This window comes from Simochromis diagramma, unplaced genomic scaffold (assembly GCF_900408965.1).
Source record: "Simochromis diagramma unplaced genomic scaffold, fSimDia1.1 OVJJ01000421.1, whole genome shotgun sequence".
Taxonomy (NCBI): domain Eukaryota; kingdom Metazoa; phylum Chordata; class Actinopteri; order Cichliformes; family Cichlidae; genus Simochromis; species Simochromis diagramma.
In genome coordinates, this window is record NW_024387250.1 from 6499964 (window position 1) to 6520725 (window position 20762).

Consider the following 20762-nt stretch of genomic DNA (forward strand, 5'->3'; position numbering starts at 1 on the left):
GTGCCACCACAGCGACTCTTGTAAATACAAATCAAAGTGAAGGTTCAAGAGGCCTTTTTTTTTCTTTTCGTAATGGAGGGCATATCCACATTTTTATTAGAATGCCGATGCAGTTACTTCTCCAGCCTGTGTGAGCGATACGCTGTCGATAATAGTGCCAGCAACAATCGGCAGGAGTAAATCTGAGAGCGCGTCCACTCTGGGGAGCACTACTTGCAGAAAGCCACGTCCATCCAGAAGCTCGCAGGTTTATGTCTTCTAACCCAAACCAATGGTTTGAGACTGGCGTTATCAATAACCGGGTCTTACTTTAACGGCCCATTTAAGAAAACACAGTGACATGCAATCATGCATACATAATAAAATACACGCATATAACCAGGCGCTGCTATTGTATCATGGGTATTGCTGTGAGGATTCCTTCCTCCTAGCAATGCTCTCATTCAGACGCTGTCTGTGGAATTTAGAGGTGCAAATGAATAAGTAAACATGCGCTTTCCTGGGGGAGAGCTTCTCCCGGCTGCTGTAGCATGTAGTCAACCACAGAGCATAGCTGTGCCCGCAGGGCTACAGGGATAAGGGGGCATGTAACCCAGATCTCACTCATCTATTGTAGATTGTAGCTGAATAAACTAAGTTACAGTCTAACAAAAGCAAAAGCCAGCGTCTTTGCTTTGGGGCATCATTTTCATTTTTCATTAAAAAAAAAAAAGTTAGCATCAATATAAAACATATAAAAGAGGAAAATTGACTGTTAAGTATAATTAGGCAATTCAAGAAGCATACTGTTATTTCAATCACAAGGACACAAGATTAGTCTATAAAGAGAAACAGTGTCTTTCTTTAGAGATAAACAGTGTTTTTCATATGGGGTGTATGTGAATGTCTGATGAATAATCTCAGAAATGGATTAAGGCAATCGGGCAGATAAACACATTTGAGCTCTTCTGTTTTTCAGTGCTCAGTAGAGGCTCAGCTCTCTGTTTGGATTTTGCCAGCTCACACTGCATAACGACTTTTGAGCTGTTTGTAACCTAACAGGTTTTGAAAGCAGCTCTACAGCAGGCCTCATGTATCCCTGTTCTCACCAACGCCACTTTCTGGGGTTGCGCTGTGCAGAGTGGAAGGCGCTCTCCTACGTCTTCCCACAGTCTTCATGTTCACTATGATACAATAAGCGCGGCGTTTTAGAGGCAGAATCCAAAAAACTTGCTGTCACTCTCCAGTGGAGTAAACATCATCCTTTATGGACATCGACAAAATGATGCTTGCACTATCTGAGCTGTGCTCCCTGGTTGAAGTGTCAAACCGCTGCTATCTCCTAGTTCAATAATTGGTGTAACAAAAGTTATGATTATCCATGCTTCAGTTCAGTGTGTGCTTCCCGCTGTGTACTAAACTATTTGGTGCCTTTTCCGTTGCAAAGGGCTGAAAGATCTCTTTTGTAATGTAAGCAGCTCATTGAGTTTCTTGACAGAAAGGCACGCACATACTCGCACACAGAGAGAATTTGCAAGTCTTTTAAAACTTTGTGACCTGAATATATTCCCTGCATTATGTTTCCTTGGTGGTGGCACTATAAGCTGACATTTTGCTGTAGTCAGCATTAAATGATGGATGTCAAAACACAGTTGATGCATTATGCATATAGCATTACAGATTTAAGGTGTTTACTTGTCACTTTGAGGAAATGCAAAAATGTGAAGTCATGTGAATTCATACTCCTGTCACTTGCACTTGTATTTCATGGTTCTGTGCCACACCATTTTCGATAAAAGGTTTTCAGGATCCACTTCACCAATTTTATTGTAACAAAATGAACAACATATAAAATTTATGTCTGCCAGTTGATGGAGGGATGTGAATGCTAAATATGTCTTGGCTGACCCCTAAAAGCACAGTATCACTATTGCAGTTTTTAGGCAGGCGCCTGCTTCACTTAGCTGCCTTCTTTGTGTCCGTGTGTGTGTTCTTCAATCCACACATTTGAATCGCACAAAGTGCACATCAAAAACTTCATGCTGGGTAAGATAGAATGCATCTGTAATTGTACTGATGCAGAGTTTTAGGTCATGCCCTCATGCCGGTGATACTTCTACAATAAAACATACAGACTGCACATTTTTGTTTTGCTATTTGCCATAAAGAGTAAGACCCACATAAGGCAGATACACAGTGACGACATTTAAAATAGGTTCAAATTAAGTTGGAATCTGAGTTTTTATGTTTATTAAATTATTATGCCTCATAAAGAGTAGTAGCATTGGTAATAGCATTATATGTTTGAGGTGAAACAAAATTAAATTAAATTCAAAAAACACCACAAAATGTAAGTTAGGGCTCAAAGAATAAATAATTAGTAAATTAATAGGAAAACATTAGTTAAAAGTAACATATTGCTATAACTTTAATAATTTTTTATTGTTTTATTATATTTTATTTATCCAAATGTAAATAGTAATAATAGAAACCTATCAAAAACAGATGCATATATAAATCATGTAGTTATTTTTTAGCATAAATTGAAGCTGAAGCAACAGTTTTTTCTTTAAATGCCCAGTCGTGTGAATTCAGTAGCTTATAGAACCATCTTAACTCCAATAACTTAAAGTAATTTTTTTCTGCATGACTTTATCCATCTCTTACATCTTTGTGGGAAAAGTTTGACCCAGGCTTCTTTACAATGTTGCTTCAGTTCACTGAAGTTTGCAGGCATTCATTTATGCACATGTCTCTTAAGGTCCTGCCATAGATTCCTTATTATCAGTTTGGGCTTTAACTGGCCATCGCTGCACCTGATTCATTTTATTTTCAGCCATTCTGTTGTAGATTTGCCTCTGTGCTATACACTATGGCCAAACCTCTCATCTTTGGTCTTGTCCTTCCAGAGGACAGTTTCCAGAAGCATTGTGGGTTGTTGTTTTTTTTTTTCAAATTTAACTTTCTTAAACTGAAGTTATGCTGTTATATAGCAAAAAGAGGTTTTCTGCTGGCAGTACCTCCAAACAAGCCATACTTATTCTGTCTGTTTCTAATTACATTGTCATGAACATTAACCTTTAACATGCTAATTGATGCCTATAGGGTCAAACCTGTAGCTCTTGGGTTTTATGCAGTTTTTTTTTTTAGCTTTGCCTGGTCTAAACTTGGGGTGATGCTGGGATGTCCACTATTGGGAATATTGTGGCATTGTGTTAACGCACACCCAAATGTTCCAGACAAGCACACTGTCAAAAATTGTGTTTTTATAGAGGTGCTCACACTTGCTGATGGTCAGTTAATCAGGTACATTTGATTAGCAGCACCCGGCTGGCTTTAATGCCTGTGGAAGCAGTGAGGGTGGCTTTGAACTGAAAACTTTCTTTTTCACATGACTTTATTTGTATTAAGTAGATATTAAGATTTAAACCCTTTACATCTGCTATAAAGTTTGCTGACCAGCCTGAATACTTGATCCATAACGCTGTTTTATCTGCTGATGTATTCAGCCTATGTCTTTGTTTCCGAATGTGTAAAGGTTTCACGCCTCCTGGAATGGACAGGTCATCTCCAGACAGCAGTCCAGTACATGGCTTCGTGCGTCAGGCATCTGTCACCACCGGATCCAACATCCCCATCATCACAGAACTAGGTAAAACTGTTTCCACCCACCTCAGTTGCAAACATTGCATGTTACATCCAGTAACTACCAGTCAACTCATTATTCATTTCCAGATGTAGACACACAGAGCTAATAATCTCAGGCATCATTCTGCTATCAAAAGTTCCAACTCATTCGAGGTCAAACAGACTAAAGAATGCACGGTGTGGAATTTTTGTCCACTTTCATGTTGTTGATAGCTTTGCCCAACTCAACTTCATATTCGGATGTGGGTTACTGGATCCTGCAAGGTTTTTTTTTGTTGGTTTTTTTTGTCAAGTGGTGACTCAACTTAAAGGTATCAAACACGCACTTTCGGGACAAAAGCCACATCTCCTGCCATTTGTCCACTAATGGACAAGAGAAACTCAGCCTGATGGAGAGAGTGAGAGAGGGAGAAAAGGGAAGAGAAAAGGTAGAAGAGGAAAAGTGCCTTGGTTGCAAAATGGGTCCATTTATTAATCACAATACCACTGGTTGTATTCCCAATGGTGATGGGGACTCATGAAACTTTCAGATCTCCGAGGGGCCTTCTAAAGCACTAGAGACTAACTACTCTGTCTCCTCTGACCCAATTAGGGAGCAATGGAGCATGAGGCCAGCTAAGAAAAGGCCAGAAAGAGAAAGAAGCTGCCTAATATTACTTGTAACCAGCACAGCCATTACCTGAATTGAGCCTCTCCCATTACACTCCTAACCGCATATATAATCATCAAAACTAGATAGTCTACGTTAGAGCCAAAGGCTTCTGTCCTGGACCTTAATGCTCATGGCTCTGGAGTTGCCTCTCTGCATGCTCTTTGCTTAGAAAATTTTCAAGCTGCAGCATCACTAGATGTGATAACATTGTCTTTTAGGAAAGGAAGAAGTAAGAGAATACAAAGGGAAGAGTGGCTGCGTGTCTTACGCCAAATATATGCTGTACTTACATTGTCATATGTTCAGGTTACAGTGCCAGAAGCAGATTAAAGTCACTTTCAAACCTAAAAAACACACCTCATCTGAGTTTCGTGATCAATTTTGTTTGCATGGTGTGTGAAGTAGGTGTGTTTATGGATAAGATCCTTTTCTTTATCCGTCTCACTGCTTTACCATGAAATTATTTATTGTTGTTGAAGCGGCACGGTGCTGTGACAGCTCGGGCTTCGTATCTACTGCGCACTCTAATCCGGGGTGCTTCACTTTTAGACACCGGACAGCCGTGAATATTTCAGAGTAATTTCGAAGTTGACGCGAGCAGTCTCGAGACACCCGAATGCCTTTACTGCAGTCTTTGAAACTGTTTCAATAACGACACAATTTCTCCCTCTCTCTGCACTGTCTCATCACCATTAGCTAAACCTGGCAAACTACTGCCATTGGTTTCACTCAGTCAGGAAAAAAAAAGTGGAACCAGCATACAAATGATAACAGAGCTGGGTAAGCTGAGCCTTTGTCCTCTGCTGCCGTTCGTTCCCCCTCGCTCCGTCGCTCCGCTCCTCATCAGCTTGTCTTGATTTATCTGGCTGCAGTCAAGGCTCTCGCCGCTCCCATGGCTTCACTTTGAACACATTTTTATCCTTCGTTCTGGCTGAAATTGACTGTCTTGTTTTGGCCCTCTTTTTACTGATTTTTTTATTTTTCTTATTTATTTTGGGGCATTTTTTTTTGTTTTCTTTCTTCCAGTTGGGTTTTTGCAGAGCTTCGCTAGGCCTTTGATCATGTTCAGTCTGTCCTTGTGGCTGTTTTCATAGCAACACCCCCTCGGCCTCTCACCACCCCTACCTCCCGTCCTTGCCACCTCCACACACACACTAACTCCCCCCCCCCCCCCCCCCCCCCCCCCCCCCTTCACTCCTTTGGCCCAGGCCCGTTTGCATCAGCCCCCTTCTCTCTTTGACTGACATTTTTGTTCCACAGCTCACAGGAAACAAGGGAAGAAATCAAATTTCAAAAATAACAACAACGAACAAATTCTTTTAAGCTGTTTGTTTATTTTTAAAATGTATTTTTCTTTTTTTTCTTTCCCTCATGCCATAACTCTGAGGCACAGATACTGCACAAGTCAAACAGAAAACTTGTGTGATGCTCTCTTTTAGAGTAACGTTGGCTCATAGATTCATCGCTGTCCACTGCTGCTAGAAATACATTATAGGGAAAAAGATTTGCAGCGTAGCATGAACTAATTCTTTTATTACACTTAAGAGGTTTTTTAAAAAATCCATTTATTATCAGGCTAGTTTCATTTAGACTGTGCAGATCATGTTTTTCTTCATCATAATATAAAAAGTGTGTTGTTATCTGGTTTTAATTTGACTTTCGGGGCGCAGGTAAATATGTGAGATGTATCTCCACAATGGTGATGATGTGACAAACACATCCATCAAGAAGGAATTTCCTAAAAAACAAAAAAACAAAAAAACAAAACATAGCATGTCATTAAGTGCATGGTTTTCTCATGTGAGATAGTAGCCATTGTTGAAGTCTCAAATTTTACTTTTTAATGAACCCTTATAAATATATAGATATATGCTTTTTTTTTAAAATACATACCTGTTTTTGTTTTTATGTATGCTACTGTCACTGTATTTTGAAATTCTGTGCAGTTATGTACCTTGGATAGCAATATAATAAATAATAAAAGAAAAACCAAAATGAGTATATAGTAGCCACAGAGATGCTAAGATTGGGGACTTCTTCAATGGTTATCTAAAGTTGTGGTTTGCCTAAATGTATGAAACGCACCCTGCATGTTATATACAGTACATAGAATTACATATATTACAATATACATATTAAAAAATGAAAAAGGTATTTTATTCAACAACACATTTTTGTCACATTCCAAACAATTAAACATATGAGGACAAAAAAAAGAGTATTTTTAAACTCGGGCATCAATTTTACAATAATTATTGATTTCATGATCAGTGGAAAACATGTCAATTGTTTGGAGAAGAAATGAATTTTATTTTTTTTTCTTGTGTTTTAAAGTAAGTGCAGTGGTGTATATATGCAGTGAGATATAATGTGCATCTGATGTTGCATTATATTGGAAGCTCCAACCATACCGCAATACCTATATGCCTGAGACCTTCTTCTTCCATTACTAAGATGTGTCCTAATCTTTTAAAATGTAACTCAGCATTTAAAAAAAAAAAGAAGAAGAAGAAGTGTATCGTATGCTATTAAACTCTCAGGTGTGCACTTCACTCTGCCCGTCTCTAACTCGGCTGTGTCCCCTCTCTCAGTGAACGACTCAAACGTTCAGTTCCTGGACCAAGATGATGATGACGACCCAGACACAGAGCTGTACCTCACTCAGCCCTTCGCCTGCGGCACCGCCTTCGCTGTCAGTGTACTCGACTCCCTGATGAGTGCGGTGAGTTCCTAAACGGACTGAAAACCCACTGTGCTTGTTTTAAATTTTACAATTTTTATTTTTGAAATTCTCCATCTGCATGCTTTAATAGCTATATTCATTAGAGAAGAGTTTCAAATAAAGTACATAAAGACTTAACTGCATGCTGTTGCTCAGGTAGAGACTGTAGATTAAGGTAGAGTTAAGACATTGCATTATGTTAATAAACCCAGATCATTTCCTTATTTTCCTTATTTACAATTAAATTGCTTTAGAACAATAAATTTTCAGATGTACCTGTACTTACCTATAAGTTACAAACTCAGCTGGTGTATATAATAAAAAAATAAAAAAAACACATCCTGAGGTGATGTGTTGACATAAATTTAAGTAGATGCGCAGTTTTGGCATTTCAAGTAGGCAGAAGTTGGTAAATGAAATGGCACAGTACATTGATCACATATGCCTGCCAACTCCACTGACATCAGAAGAGAAATAGTTGGCATCACTCACCCTAAGTGTTGACTGTTTAACTTTCAGGAGTTTTATTTTAACAAAGTAAACTAAAAGTTAGTGTAGTAGTGGTGATATATGCGCAGCTAGAAAGGGGCCAAAGAAACGCTGTTTTGTCATTTGTGATCACTGAGCCGGTGATAAGAAAAAAGATGAAATGGGCAGAAAACGAGCTACTGAAAAATTCTCCCTCTCCCGATGACCAAGTGTGTTGTTTCCCTTTGGTGCTGTGATGGCTTAATTCCAGCAGTTCTCTCTGCAAATAAGGGGTTAGAGTAGCGTGCAAAGCTGAGCTGTGCAGGGAGTATAGCGGGCGTCAGCTGTAGTCTGGCACTGGTCAGAGGTGAAGCCAGCTAATGGACACTGCTCATCCATCATGAGGCTCTGCAGGCCTGTCAGGGTCCCAGTGAGGGGCGCTGCCACTACGGCCCGTCTGCCTGGTGACATCAGCTGTCTTCACTCTTAGCAAAAGCAGGTTCTGATCGGCTTGAAGGACAGGAGAACCTGACACTTGCAGATCGCAGTCAAATTGTTGTTTCGAAAGTCAAAGCAGACCTTGTGGGGTGCGTAGAGGAAAGAATTGTGTTTTGTGGAAGTACTAGTGTTTTATTTAATGCAATGATCCCACATGTACTATGGTTAGCAAAATGCCCTTGACCATGTAGCTCTAAAATCTGATAGATTTATGTATCTTGGATTTTATGTATATTTTAGTGCAACCTAATGCAACATTTCTCATACTGAATACTTAAAGGGCTGGTTCACCAACTAACCCCCCCCCCAAAAAAGCCAAAAAAGCATATGTTTGCACTTATATCTAGTTGTATTTATTCATGTATATGGTTGTTTTCAAAGTCAGTTTTTAAAAAAATATTTTAATGTATTCATCTTGGTGAATGGCGCATGAAAAGAAAGATTTTAAAATATCATTTTTTTAAAGCAAATATTCACTATTGCATAAAAAGATCAGCATTTTAAAAAAATGTATAAACGGGCACAGTGAAAAATGTCAGTGTTGAGATCTGTGGGTTATTGACCATAACAGCAAAGTGGTTTCTACAAAGATGTGTTTCTGTTGACTTTTCAAATAAATTCATTTATTATCAGAAACCTAAAGATTAATAACTTCAGTAAATAAAGTCCAAACTACCTCCAGTGAAATATCACAAGAGGTAAGGAAGAAAATATGTTTTCAATAACTAACGAGTATGGAGAGGTAGTAAGGTCTAAGCACTTTTTGCTTATGTCTGCTACAGCTCTACTGGTGACTCTAATGGCATCTGCTTATACATATACCTTTTTTTCCTCTTTCCAGACATACTTTAATGATAATATCCTCACGCTGATTCGAACGCTGGTAACAGGGGGAGCCACGCCAGAGCTGGAGGCTCTGCTGGCTGAAGAGAATGCTCTCAGAGGAGGCTACAGCACACCGCAAACTCTGGCCAACAGAGACAGGTGTCGCGTCGCCCAGCTAGCCCTCTACGACGGGCCATTTGCTGACTTAGGGGTAAGTGGATGTTTAAGTGCAGATGACACATTTTGCCACTACCCAGCAGCACACATCTGCCCACCTCTGCTGCTCCCGGGCCTTAATCTGATGTGAAGAACAGTGATCGTGCAAAGCAAGCCTTAGTGGGTGGAGAGGGAAGATCGCTTTGAAGAGAACAATGAACCAACATGGTGTTGGTTCTAATTGGTTCCAACCTTGTTTTTAACAGGTTTTCTTAATCTTGTGAACTATGAGTAATGAAGTTTTTTTTGTTTTGTTTTTTTCTTGGATGAACTCTGGCATAATTTTACAACACTGCCAGTTTTTATTGCAGTCTCCTCTGCCAAAAGTTGGTGTTTACTGGCAAGCAAAAGACTGGTACAGAGTGCATGAATCTCACAACTTAACAATTCCATTTATTGTCCTAACCTGACTGACCTAACACACAATCATGGTTTCTTTGTTCTGTTGTTCACCAGGATGGCGGCTGCTATGGAGATTTATTCTGCAAAGCACTGAAGACATACAACATGCTGTGTTTCGGAATCTACAGATTAAGAGATGCACATCTCGGTGCACCAAGCCAATGTACAAAACGGTATGATACAAGCTTTTGCTCATTGAAAAAATGAATATCTTGATGTAATAGAATGAATGATTACGCTTGTAGACTCCAGAGTACTGTTGTATACAGAGGCATTTGTATTAAACTCAGTGACTACAAGGTGTTCAGGTCTTGTGACTGCATAGCAAGCCCAAATCATCACCACTCCACCACCGTGCTTGACAGTTCGTCGAGGTGTTTGTGCTCATATTCTGGTATCCTGCATCCCTTCCAAATGAGCCATTTTTATTCAGTCTTTTTCTAATTGTGCAGTCATGAACTTTAACATTTAAAACACTAGCCAGAGCCCGTAGAGTCTGAGATGTAGCTCTTGGGTTTTATGCAATTTTATGTCAGAGTTTCTCTGATCGTTTTCTCTGATCTTGGGGTGAATTTGCTGGGAGCTCCACTCCTGGGAAGATTGTGCTATTGTGTTAACATTTCCCTGAATGCTCCAGACTGCAAACTGCCAAAGCCCATGCTTTTACAGAGTTGATCACGCTTGCTGATTTTCAGTTGCATTTGATTAGAAGCGCCTGGCTGCTACTTATTAATTTAATCCCTCTAGAAAAGGTAAGGGTGTACTTAGAGGCCTGTGGAAACTTTATTTTTAACATGACTTTTATGTTTAATTTTTAAATGTTGCAGTAAATACTTTGCCGCTCTTTCATTGATGTATCTGAGTCTTATTGTCTGTAACATGTGTTTTCCGGCTAGGTATGTGATCACAAACCCTCCATACGAATTTGAACTGGTGCCCACCGACCTGATCTTCTGCCTAATGCAGTTCGACCACAACGCCGGCCAGTCCCGGACAAGTTTGTCCCACTCTTCCCACTCCTCCCATTCCTCCAGCAAAAAGAGCTCATCCGTGCACTCCATCCCCCCATCGAACCGGCAGAACCGCAGCAGCAAGACCCGGGAGTCCCGCGAAAAACAGAAGTACGCATACGCACATGTCCTGCAATCTGCCTGATTAGTGTTTTATACCCAACCTGTACAGTATGCTATAGGTGTGTGCGTGTGTGTGTGTGTGTGTTTGTGTGTGTAGACGGTGATGACACATGCACTGATGATTACTGTGTATTATGTGTTTGTGCTTTGCGTCCATGCCCTGTGTTTGTGTGTTTTGTTCATAATCATCTGCATGTGGTCTTCACTCTGACATCACTGCAGTCATAACATGGCATAAGCAAATTGGTAAACTCACTTTGTGGAGAACTGGGTTCATTTATTTGCCTCAAAGACTCGAGCCTCTTTTGTAAACAGTAAGGCCATTTGTTTGGATTAAACGGCCATTGTGGTTGGAAAGAAGATTACAGTAAAAAGCCCCAACCACAACTCACTTTCAATATGTCGTTTGGTCTACCTGTTGTATTTGTCTTAATAGTTAGTTGTTTTGTGTTTATCTTGTAGTATTTGTGGAGTAAGTAACTGTTATGTGTTGGATATTTGTGCACATGATCAGCACACCTGGATCATGGATGTAACGTACTGTGATTTAGCTGCTGTAGCTGATATTTATTATTAAGTTGATTTGGCTTGACATTACAGATACTCATAAGATCATCCTTCATTAGCAGTGTTGATATTTTGTTAATCATGGTGCATCTGTACTGCTTTATTGCATGTCCATGTTGGTAGCCCTTTTGAGCAGGCTATTATTTCCTGTACTTTACTATTCACTTATAAGATTATTTTCAAATTTGGTGAAATATTTTTGACAATACTTGGTGTTTATTCCATATTTTCTCCCAAAAATGAGCGTAATTTTCTTTTGACTTGGGAGAATAAAGTCATTTTTGAAGCGTGACATATTCTAAAAGCATGCAGATTTGTTACAATCGTACTCCAGAGCTGTTAAGGAGTAAAGGAAAAGTCCTGAATACATCTTGAAACGTAGATGTATTATATCAACCGAATGCTGTAATGACAACATGTACGCATAAGATAGACTGGTAGCCATTTGTTAGTTGTGTATTAACTGTAAATACGCCTCACTTACAGTAGATTACTTACCTCTCTTTCTGAAGTGCAACAAGGATGAATAGAATGGGCCAAGGTATGCAAGTTAACGATTCTGCATGACTTAGCAACCTTTTTACCTGGGGTTCTGATCATAACTATGTCCTCTGTGGATATTGTTATGATGAGGGGAGTTTGTTTTATTTCTTACGTTCTTCAGACGTTAAGTAAACCATGCCTCAGTTTAAGTTTTGCTTTCATCTGGAAAGCAAAATGTCTGCTGCTGCTCCTGCCTCCCTGCCATGATCAGGACCATTTCCACACTGCATGAGGTTGAGACAACCCCTACACCCTACCACCCCACCCCACCCTGCCCCACCCTGCCCTCCCCCTCCTTTGTGCCTCTACCTCAGTTATTTATTTCATGATATGATTTTTTTTTCCCTCTCTCCTACAGACAAAATCATCTTCCACATTTTTTTTCTCATTATCTATCATGCCTTCTTACGGTTTATTTGAACTTGAGATGGTTTGCATTGTGTGAGAGGTCTGTGTGTTTGCGCATCTTCCCTCCTATTGAATGCTATGAGACGACTGTAGCAGACTTTCAGATGTAAAATTTATCCTCTCATTTAGCACAGCAACTATGTTATTATAACAGCATCAGCATGTACCGCAGAGCAACTACGTGTTGTAATACTGTACATACATGTACCATAGCTCACATGTAGGTCAGACTGATTCAAATCCCCCTGATGCAGCCAAATTGCTTACTTCTTCACAGAACTTTAAGAAAGTGTGTCCAGCCCTGTGCCATCGGTCACACTGCAAAAGTGGGAGGTGTGACCAATTTAGAGTTTAAATTGAAGGGGGAATATGAGTCTGTAAGTCTCCTCCTTGTAACCCTGCACGCCTGATATGGTGGTTTGAGGCGACATCACTAAGTTCACCGTATCAGCAGTAGACTCCGGAGAGAGATGGCAGACATCTTGCTTCACCTCAGGCACAATTCTACACATCAAATGTCTTTGCTGTAACACACAGCCCTGCAGCCTCAAGCTTGCTGACACACACACACACTCAAGCCCACACAAATGAATCTCTGCACATGCAGTCCTGCATGTCGACGAGCACTTTCACACATGCACACACACACGCACGGATGCGTGCACAGGGTGTGCTCCACATCGCAAAGTTAAAATTTGATATTACAACTTCACCCAAAAGGAAGTGACATCTTGAATGGCATTGCAGTCGCCTGTGAAGTGCTGGGAGTGAGTTTACAAACTTCTGACAGCTGGCATACACACTTCCCTTTCCTCAGAAACACTGCTCTCATAGCCTACTTAAACATGAAGAGATTCTCTCCTAGATGACACATCCAACCCTCTCAAATCTCCTTCCTGCTCTCATGCTGACAGTGATTTTAAGAGCTCACTCTGAAATGCGACTGTTTAGGGTATGGTGCACTTTTTAAAATTATTAGCTAAACAACCAGATCACCCAAATCGCAAAAGACACATTTTCTATAATTCCACTATCGGTAAATGGTCCTACAAAATGTTCTGGTTTTATTGCATGGTATCTATTTCTTTGATTTCTGCGACCATCCAAATACAATACAAGTGAATAGAATTTCACAGCACTAACAATTTAGAGTTTACCACAAAAGGCACATTTTCCTGTCGATATTTGAAAAGATTAATTAAATTCAGTGTTTACAAGTACAAAGTACTGGTTCAGTTGTGGATCATCCTCTGGTTCCCTGTTATTCAGTCAATCCTAATCCACTATTATTTGTTTGTTTTTCCAGAGGAGATGAGCTATTTATTTGGTTTTCGTTTAGTTGGAGTAATTCTGGTTTATTGTGTGTGCTGAAAATCTGTTCAGATGCTGCACCTGAAAAGCACAGACAGTGGGACCTCTCTGGATAATAACAGTTTAATAACAGAACCCCAGTTTTACCAAACAAGAAATACTGCATCCCTGCTCACAGCTAGGACCTTTTACCTCTTTTCCACCAATGTAGTGCTGGTGCAGAACCAGTCCTCTCCTTTACCTTTTGAAATCCTGCTCAATTTTTAAGTGGCTTAATGGTAGAACATGGCATAGCTTCAAGTAGCAAACGCTTGGGTAACATCCATTTGAAAAAAGCTTTAATAGATGGCTGCACCTCCCTGAGCCTGGTTCTGTCGGAGGTTTCTTCCTGTTAAAAAGGGAGTTTTTCCTTCCCACTGTTGCCAAAGTGCTTGCTCATAGGAGGTCATATTATTGTTGGATTTTTCTCTGTATGTATCATTGTAGGGTCTACCTTACAATATAAAGCGCCTTGAGGTGACTGTTGTTGTGATTTGGCGCTGTATAAAGAAAATTAAACTGAATTGAATTGAAAATTGAATTAATAAGAAAAATCTGCAAACTGTATCTATGATTCAGTGAGATGCTTTTGCTTCACTGATGTCAGTGGTTCCATCTTTTGTACCAGCACATTTGTGCACACATGTGCTCATGCCACTTTTTAGGAATAGTGCCACTTTTTACATGAAAAAGCAATGAACCAGTTCAAGGGGACATGCTCATCAGCTAGCAACTTGTCATTCACAAGTTAGCCCATTTCTCAGTCAGGTCCTTGCACTTTGCATTCAGTTTCACTACATGAAGAACAGGTTTCATAAGGGGACTAATTTAACCATTGTGTTAAATCTCAGTGCTAAAATCTGTCTTTTAAACTATGATCAGTAGGGTTAGGGTTGGTACCTTTTATATCATCTTTTATACTATGATCATGAGTGTGGCCAATCTTTGATGAGCAAGCTGTGTAGCAGAAAAACAGAATACAAAAATTAAAAAAGCAAAAAACAAATAACCGGTTAAATATTTTAAAAATAATTTTCTTTGGTTTCTTTTTGTTTTCTAAACTTGATTTCACGCTTAAAAAAAATCGGGACACAGACTTACTAAAAGCTATGTTGCGTTCCCTCTTCTTTTAATACTCTAATCCTTCATTTTTCTCGGTGTGAACTGAGGAGATTCTGCTGCTTTCAAGGCAAAATGTTTCCTCATTTTTGCTTATATTGAATTTCAGCTTTTAAATAATTCATAATAATCCACTATTGTTGTTAAGGGAAATTATCAAATATTTTCAATGGGTGATGGGACAGGCCGCCAGGAAGGCCAGTTTAGTACAGATGGAGAGATGCTTTTTTGTTCCCTTCCCAACTTTTTTCTTAGCACCAGCACTTAATATTTTGTCTTTATTACTTTTATGTAAATAATGTTTAAATGACTTGCAAATTTATATGTATATATTATTTATAGTGTGTGTATATATTTTACACACCATATTTCTTAGAATGGTAAATGAGCCCCTGTAAAAATGTGTCAAATGTGTATTCTTGTAAATGGCAATGCATCTACATAGTTTTAATGATAATACCAAGACTTCTAAATCTATTGCTATACTTTAATATTGTAAAGGCTTGATATTTAAATTCACCCAGATTTTTTTTTTCCTTTAATTGGGAAAAAAAAAAAAAAAAGTCCCACATTTGCTTCCACTCACACTGCCCTTATCAATTTGAGGGTATTTATGTTGAATTTGAATCCACCCGTTCCACATCTTGAGTCTGGCTGGTCAGAGGAATACACCCATTGGAGGTTTTATACAGACTATTTCTTTGCTATAAAGAGATTCTTAAAAAATAGTCTTTATTTAGACTATTTTTTAAGAATTGACAACACAGAGTCAACTGACATTGACTCTGTATTGTGGTGACAGCAGAAATCTCTGGAATGGATGTCTCAAAATCTGGAAATAAAACCAAAACTATCCAAAAACAGGAGAAATGGTAAAAAAGAAACAGTTTTCTGTTTTGTAATTTGGGTGAGCAGATCCTGAAATATGCTTTAGTATGTACTGTATAGCATACTAGTCTGTTCTTCTTTTTTCTTTTGTCTTATCAGTCTTCACACAATTAATTAGAAATCTGATATAACATACCCACATAAATACAAAGTCAGTTATGGACAATGCCACCATATCAACTTCAGATTGGCTCAGGTTACCAGAAACCAAACTGAAAGTGGACCTTGCGTACGACAAAGAATGCCATGCAAATCTTAATCTCACTTAAACTGAGGCAGTATGGTTGTAACTAAACCAGCATTGCATACTTTTTCTAACTAAACCCTTGTTTTCTTCCTCTCTCACGTTTTCCCCTTTAGAAAAGAAATGGTTTACAGATGAACCAGAAAATGCCTACCCAAGGAACATTCAGATCAAGCCCATGAGCACTCACATGGCCAACCAAGTCAACCAATACAAATCCACTAGTAGTCTGATTCCACCAATCAGAGAAGTTGAAGATGAATGCTGAACACCAGGCTTTCTTGCTGACTCACCAGACATCTGTACGCTCTTTACGAAAGAGATTGGAAGAGATCACCAAAGGAGGGATGATGATGATGACAGAGGTGGTGAAGATTGACACATTTCTCCTCACTCATTCTTCTAATTGAGGGTTGGACAGGAACCCAGACTGGAAAGGGACCTCCTATGTGTATATGTTTAATGTTACTTCCATGCTCTTGGACATTTGTTTTATTTATTTATTTATGTGTCCATAGAAATGTACATAATGACAATCAAATAAGGATTGTACAGCTCCTTCCCTCTAGCACTTTTTGGAATTATTTTGAGAGTTGACGGAAAAAAAAAAAGAAGAGTACTTCCTGTAATTCTTTGCAATAGTTCACCTCTTCATGTGACCAGACTCCATGCTGAGGTGACTGGTTATTGGAGGATGAGGGTTGCAGCGATAAACTGATCATATCATCTCCCAAAGATTAACTCAGTTGCGTCACATCAAACCGGCTGGGTTCATCGCCGTCATATCTCCCGTCTGCTTCTGTTCTATTTGCACTAAAACTGAACAAGTTTCTTTCCACAGAACAACTGGAAACATCAACACCCCCCACCTCCCCACGCCACCTCTGAGTAAAGAGTCATTGAGGAGATGACGGAGGAAGGGCTGCTTGGCTTTGGAGGCACACTAATTTTGTTCTCAGTTTGTTACTCATCGTGTCATTGCTTTAAGGTTTTGCTGTTTCACCTTGACTCGCCATGTAGAGTGAGATCAATCCAGGCCTGAAAACAAAAAAACAAAAAAAAAAGGATATCAAATATTGCAAATTGGTAATCTAAAAACTCAAGACAATGGTGCAGTGTTGGTGCATGCTGGCTGGAAGGAGAGCCCGAGTCTTCTGCTGATGTGTCAGATACCTGTGCTTGAGCCCAGTAGATATCGCGGTTAATCAGCCTGAATACATGAAAAGGATTAAAAAAAAAAAACAACAACAACAAAAACCTGCTCTGTCCTTCATGCATTCAGGTTTATGTATAAACTGTGTGTATGTGTGTGTCGTATTACAGCCACTTGTCCTTCTGATGCTGCACTGTCACTCCCCACCAACACTGATTTGTATGTGATGAAGCACCTTTGAGGGAACAGCATGTTTGGAAAAAAAAAAAAAAAAAGAGTCATAATAGACACAAACAGTAGGAGATCATAAATCACTTGGATATTCTAACAAAGGCATTGAGTTGCATCCAAAACCAAACCAAAATAGCCAACTATGATTGAGCGTATCTAACATGAACAGCAGCTGCATGGCGTTATAACTGTAACAGCACTGGGATCACTCAGCAAAGTGGTGTATTGCCTGTAACATAAAGTTAATATATGAGGAAAGAAATGCCACATATTGCGTAATAGTGGGCATCAGTGGGTCCTCCTTTGATCGGAGCAACTGCCTGGCACGGGGTTGGCACAGAGGCAGTAAAGAGCTTGGATGTTCTCTGTTGCCAGCCCAGATGTCGCACGCCAAGCTGCTGTGTTCAGTCCTCGAACACGAGGAAATGCTCAAGCATAGTTGGTGGAAATGCAACAAATGCCACAGGCATAAGGACAAGGAAGTGGAACGTGCTCGGGTGCAACATGAGTGTATTTTCTGTATGCTAACGCGCCTATATATCCAAATGAGGCTGCTGCATGGACGGAGGATTGACTCGGTAGCCTTGTACTCCTAATGGTCAACCGTGTCCAAGAAAAAAAAAGTAGTGGGATTTATACATTTCAGCATAATTATTTTATATCCATAAACATAATCAATTTGTACTTATTTTTCTAGTCAAGAGCAAAGTTAAAAGTACTTTAGGAGAAGACTGAATTGATATATTTAATTACAACTACATATCAAAAGATTTTATGTTGGACTGTCACTTTGTCACGTATACTAAAACAAATGATTATTTTTTTAATCACCCTAGCCCCTCTCTGGCAGACTGCATCACTCTGGAGCTAACATAGCTTAGACTAGCTTGCATTGTGAAAACATCTTCAGCTTGGCAGCTCAACTCTGTTGAGTGCTTGTAGAAATAAATTTAGGCTAATCGGAAGCCTCCTTTGGTTGCACAGATGCAGTGTCTGCTAAATAATGTGTCTACTACTAAGCGTCCCTTGCTGAGAACATGCATAAAGGGAAGAAAGGCGTAAAGGAGTTGTGTTTTGGGGGAGGGGGTAAATGTACTTAACTAAGCAGTGGATTAGAATGGTTAATAATGACGGGATGAATAGAAAGTTTCTCCCACTGTGTGCAGACCAGAACCGAACAACCTTTATTAGATGACTGTGACCTAAATTAGGTCCCTAGCATGGAGTAGGAGTGTGTACACTACCGCAAAGTGTGCTGGTATTTTCCACAGAATATGACCGGGAGACGCTGTTTGTTTATTGCAGCGATCCTGCTCTATAGATTGTAAAGAGAACGTCATTCTGAAAATAGAAAACAATTTTGGAAAATGGAAAAGATGATACTGTGCTAAATATGTTTGTGTAAACTCAACCCATGATATAGATCACATTTCTTTCTCAATCAAAATGATCTGAGCCTCAGTGTCCGTCTATTGGGTGTGGTACAACTATGCTGAAGCCTCATACACATTGTCCTGAAGTGAACTTTTGAACTGTGATTACATCGTTGTCACACATTGTAGCAAATAGGTTTCTTTTTGGAAAAAATATGTGAGTAAAATGTACGTATAATTGGGTTGTTAACGCCATACTTTCTAGCCTGAACTTTAAGGAATTAATATTTGGTAACGTCGGTCGCTCATTCTACATAAAAATCGACAAACTGATTGTTCTGTTGAGAAAAAAAAAAGATGAATATGTATCTCAAAAAAATAAAAGATCTTGGTTTATTGTAGGAATGCGGAGACTATTCAAGTACTGTATGTGGCACATGGATAGGTTAGGCAGAATTTGATCAGCCATCACGAAGATGAAAGGTAGCACCAATTCAGCAATTATCGAAAGACAGGACATCCTTCGTTTTCCTGTTTCTATTACTTTGCTTTGTAACGGGGTTTACATTCCATTTTGTCAGCTCATCATTATCTATCACAAACTGTCACAACTGCTTCTTATTTGTTTACAGAATATTTTTGAGGCACTTAAACATAGCAAAGTGGTACATGCTGCAAACCGGCATAAACTCGCAAAGTAATGCACCATTTACTTTCATTATACTTGATTACTGTGCTTTTTTTTCTTTTTTTTTAGACCTGAACCCTCATTGCACAACTCATTCAGGCTGGCATTACTCACAACACTGGACTGAGATGTCTCTCCTTCCTACATCTTTTCAGATGTTCTTTGCATTGTATACCTCTAAAGTTTTTAGAGTGTTTTTTTTTTTTAAGTGCCATGAAGAGTTCAGTTGAGCAGGCATCCTTCAGTCATTCAGGACACAGGCTTCCTTTAAGGGAGTCCACGTGTTTTCCACTGTGAGAATAAAGTCTTGTACTGACATGGAGAACATCCAAGCCATCAATGCCTCCATGCCAGTATAGTGCCAGGCAGTGCAGGAGGTCAAGAGGAGGGCCCATATTAAGTCCCACTAAAGCGAAAAGTGGCATACAGGAGGCCCGAGGGGCTGATGGGGCAGATGGATACAAGCTTCAGTCAATAAATCACACATGTCCTATCTGCCAGATGCTTTGTTAAAGGTTAGCAGGTTGTGTCATACAGTGTAATGAGATATGGATGACTGAAAGATGCACAGATGTGTTGTTATCCACTGAACAAATCAAAAGACTGACGCGTCATATGTTACTGTTACAGTATGTTGCATTAATTTTGTTAATCTATTTTTTTGCTGTAAAGGATGGAAATAGAAACTTATTTGCTGGGAAATGTACTAGATATATAATAGAACATAAAATACTTATGGGGATAGGAGGTGGGTCTCAAGTCTTAATAATACATGAAAACTGCATTCAGCATTTTTTTTTTTTAAAGAAAACTTGCTTTTTTTTGGCTGCCTATCAGTTCAGGAAGAATTCAAGATATTGCTCTTGTTTATCACAGATAGGATTTCTTAGGACATCATCATTGCAGCAAACGGAAGTTTGACACAGCAGTCTAATTAGTTTGGATGCGTTCAAGATGTGATGGATAAATGGATTATTTGATGGTGCTGAGTTGATCTACCTGACTCTGTCAAATATAATCTGCTGATAAATATACTGTCTTGTACAAAAAAATTGTACATAGATTGTACATGGTTTCTTTTTGTATTTTTTCTCAAATTAAAATGGATGTATTTGTGTTCTAAACCTGGACATTCTCCTAATTGTTTAGAAAAATTCCAGCTACAAACAGCAGTTCTCAGTTATGAACTATACAATTATATATTTGGAACGACCATAAATAGAAAGTGATACAGTACATACACAACTATTACATGTAATTTATACTTGTAAACAATGTCCATACGTTAAATAATGTTATACACTTGCGAACACTTTATTAGGTACACCTTGGTAGTGCTAGGCCACCTTTTGCCTTCAGTACTGTTTTAACTCTTCATAGCATAGATTTAGATCCTATGTGAACTGTAGCCTCAATTTCCTGTTCTTAGTTAACAAGAGTGGTACCCATTGTTGTCTTCTGCTAGTGGAGCCCATCTGCTTCAGGGTTCAACATGTTGAGCATTTGGAGACACTCTTCTCCATAGCTTGGTTGCTGTGTGTGGGTATTTGAGATACTGTTGCCTTCCTATCAGTTTGAAGCAGTCCGGACATTTTTCTCTGACCTTCTCTGACAAGGCATTTTCTTCCAGAGAACTGCTGCTTGGACCATTCTCA

The 20762-nt window shown here is 39.3% G+C and overlaps 1 protein-coding gene across 40 annotated transcripts in view; it reads left to right on the top strand.

Moving 5' to 3' along the window:
• kcnma1a (potassium large conductance calcium-activated channel, subfamily M, alpha member 1a) overlaps positions 1 to 17656 on the top strand; it is a 144505-nt gene extending 126849 nt beyond the window's left edge. For 24 of the 40 annotated variants that reach the window (XM_040001555.1, XM_040001558.1, XM_040001557.1 and 21 more), the window contains 8 exons: positions 3518 to 3631; positions 4976 to 5059; positions 6871 to 7001; positions 8809 to 9003; positions 9465 to 9583; positions 10307 to 10531; positions 11623 to 11651; positions 15779 to 17656. In XM_040001555.1, the coding sequence (XP_039857489.1) occupies positions 3518 to 3631; positions 4976 to 5059; positions 6871 to 7001; positions 8809 to 9003; positions 9465 to 9583; positions 10307 to 10531; positions 11623 to 11651; positions 15779 to 15930 (1049 nt within the window). In that variant the 3' untranslated portion in view covers positions 15931 to 17656. The remainder of the gene's footprint in view (positions 1 to 3517; positions 3632 to 4975; positions 5060 to 6870; positions 7002 to 8808; positions 9004 to 9464; positions 9584 to 10306; positions 10532 to 11622; positions 11652 to 15778) is intronic. The other 16 variants (XM_040001561.1, XM_040001571.1, XM_040001584.1 and 13 more) reach the window with 3 other exon arrangements.
• The last annotated feature ends 3106 nt before the right edge of the window (positions 17657 to 20762 follow it).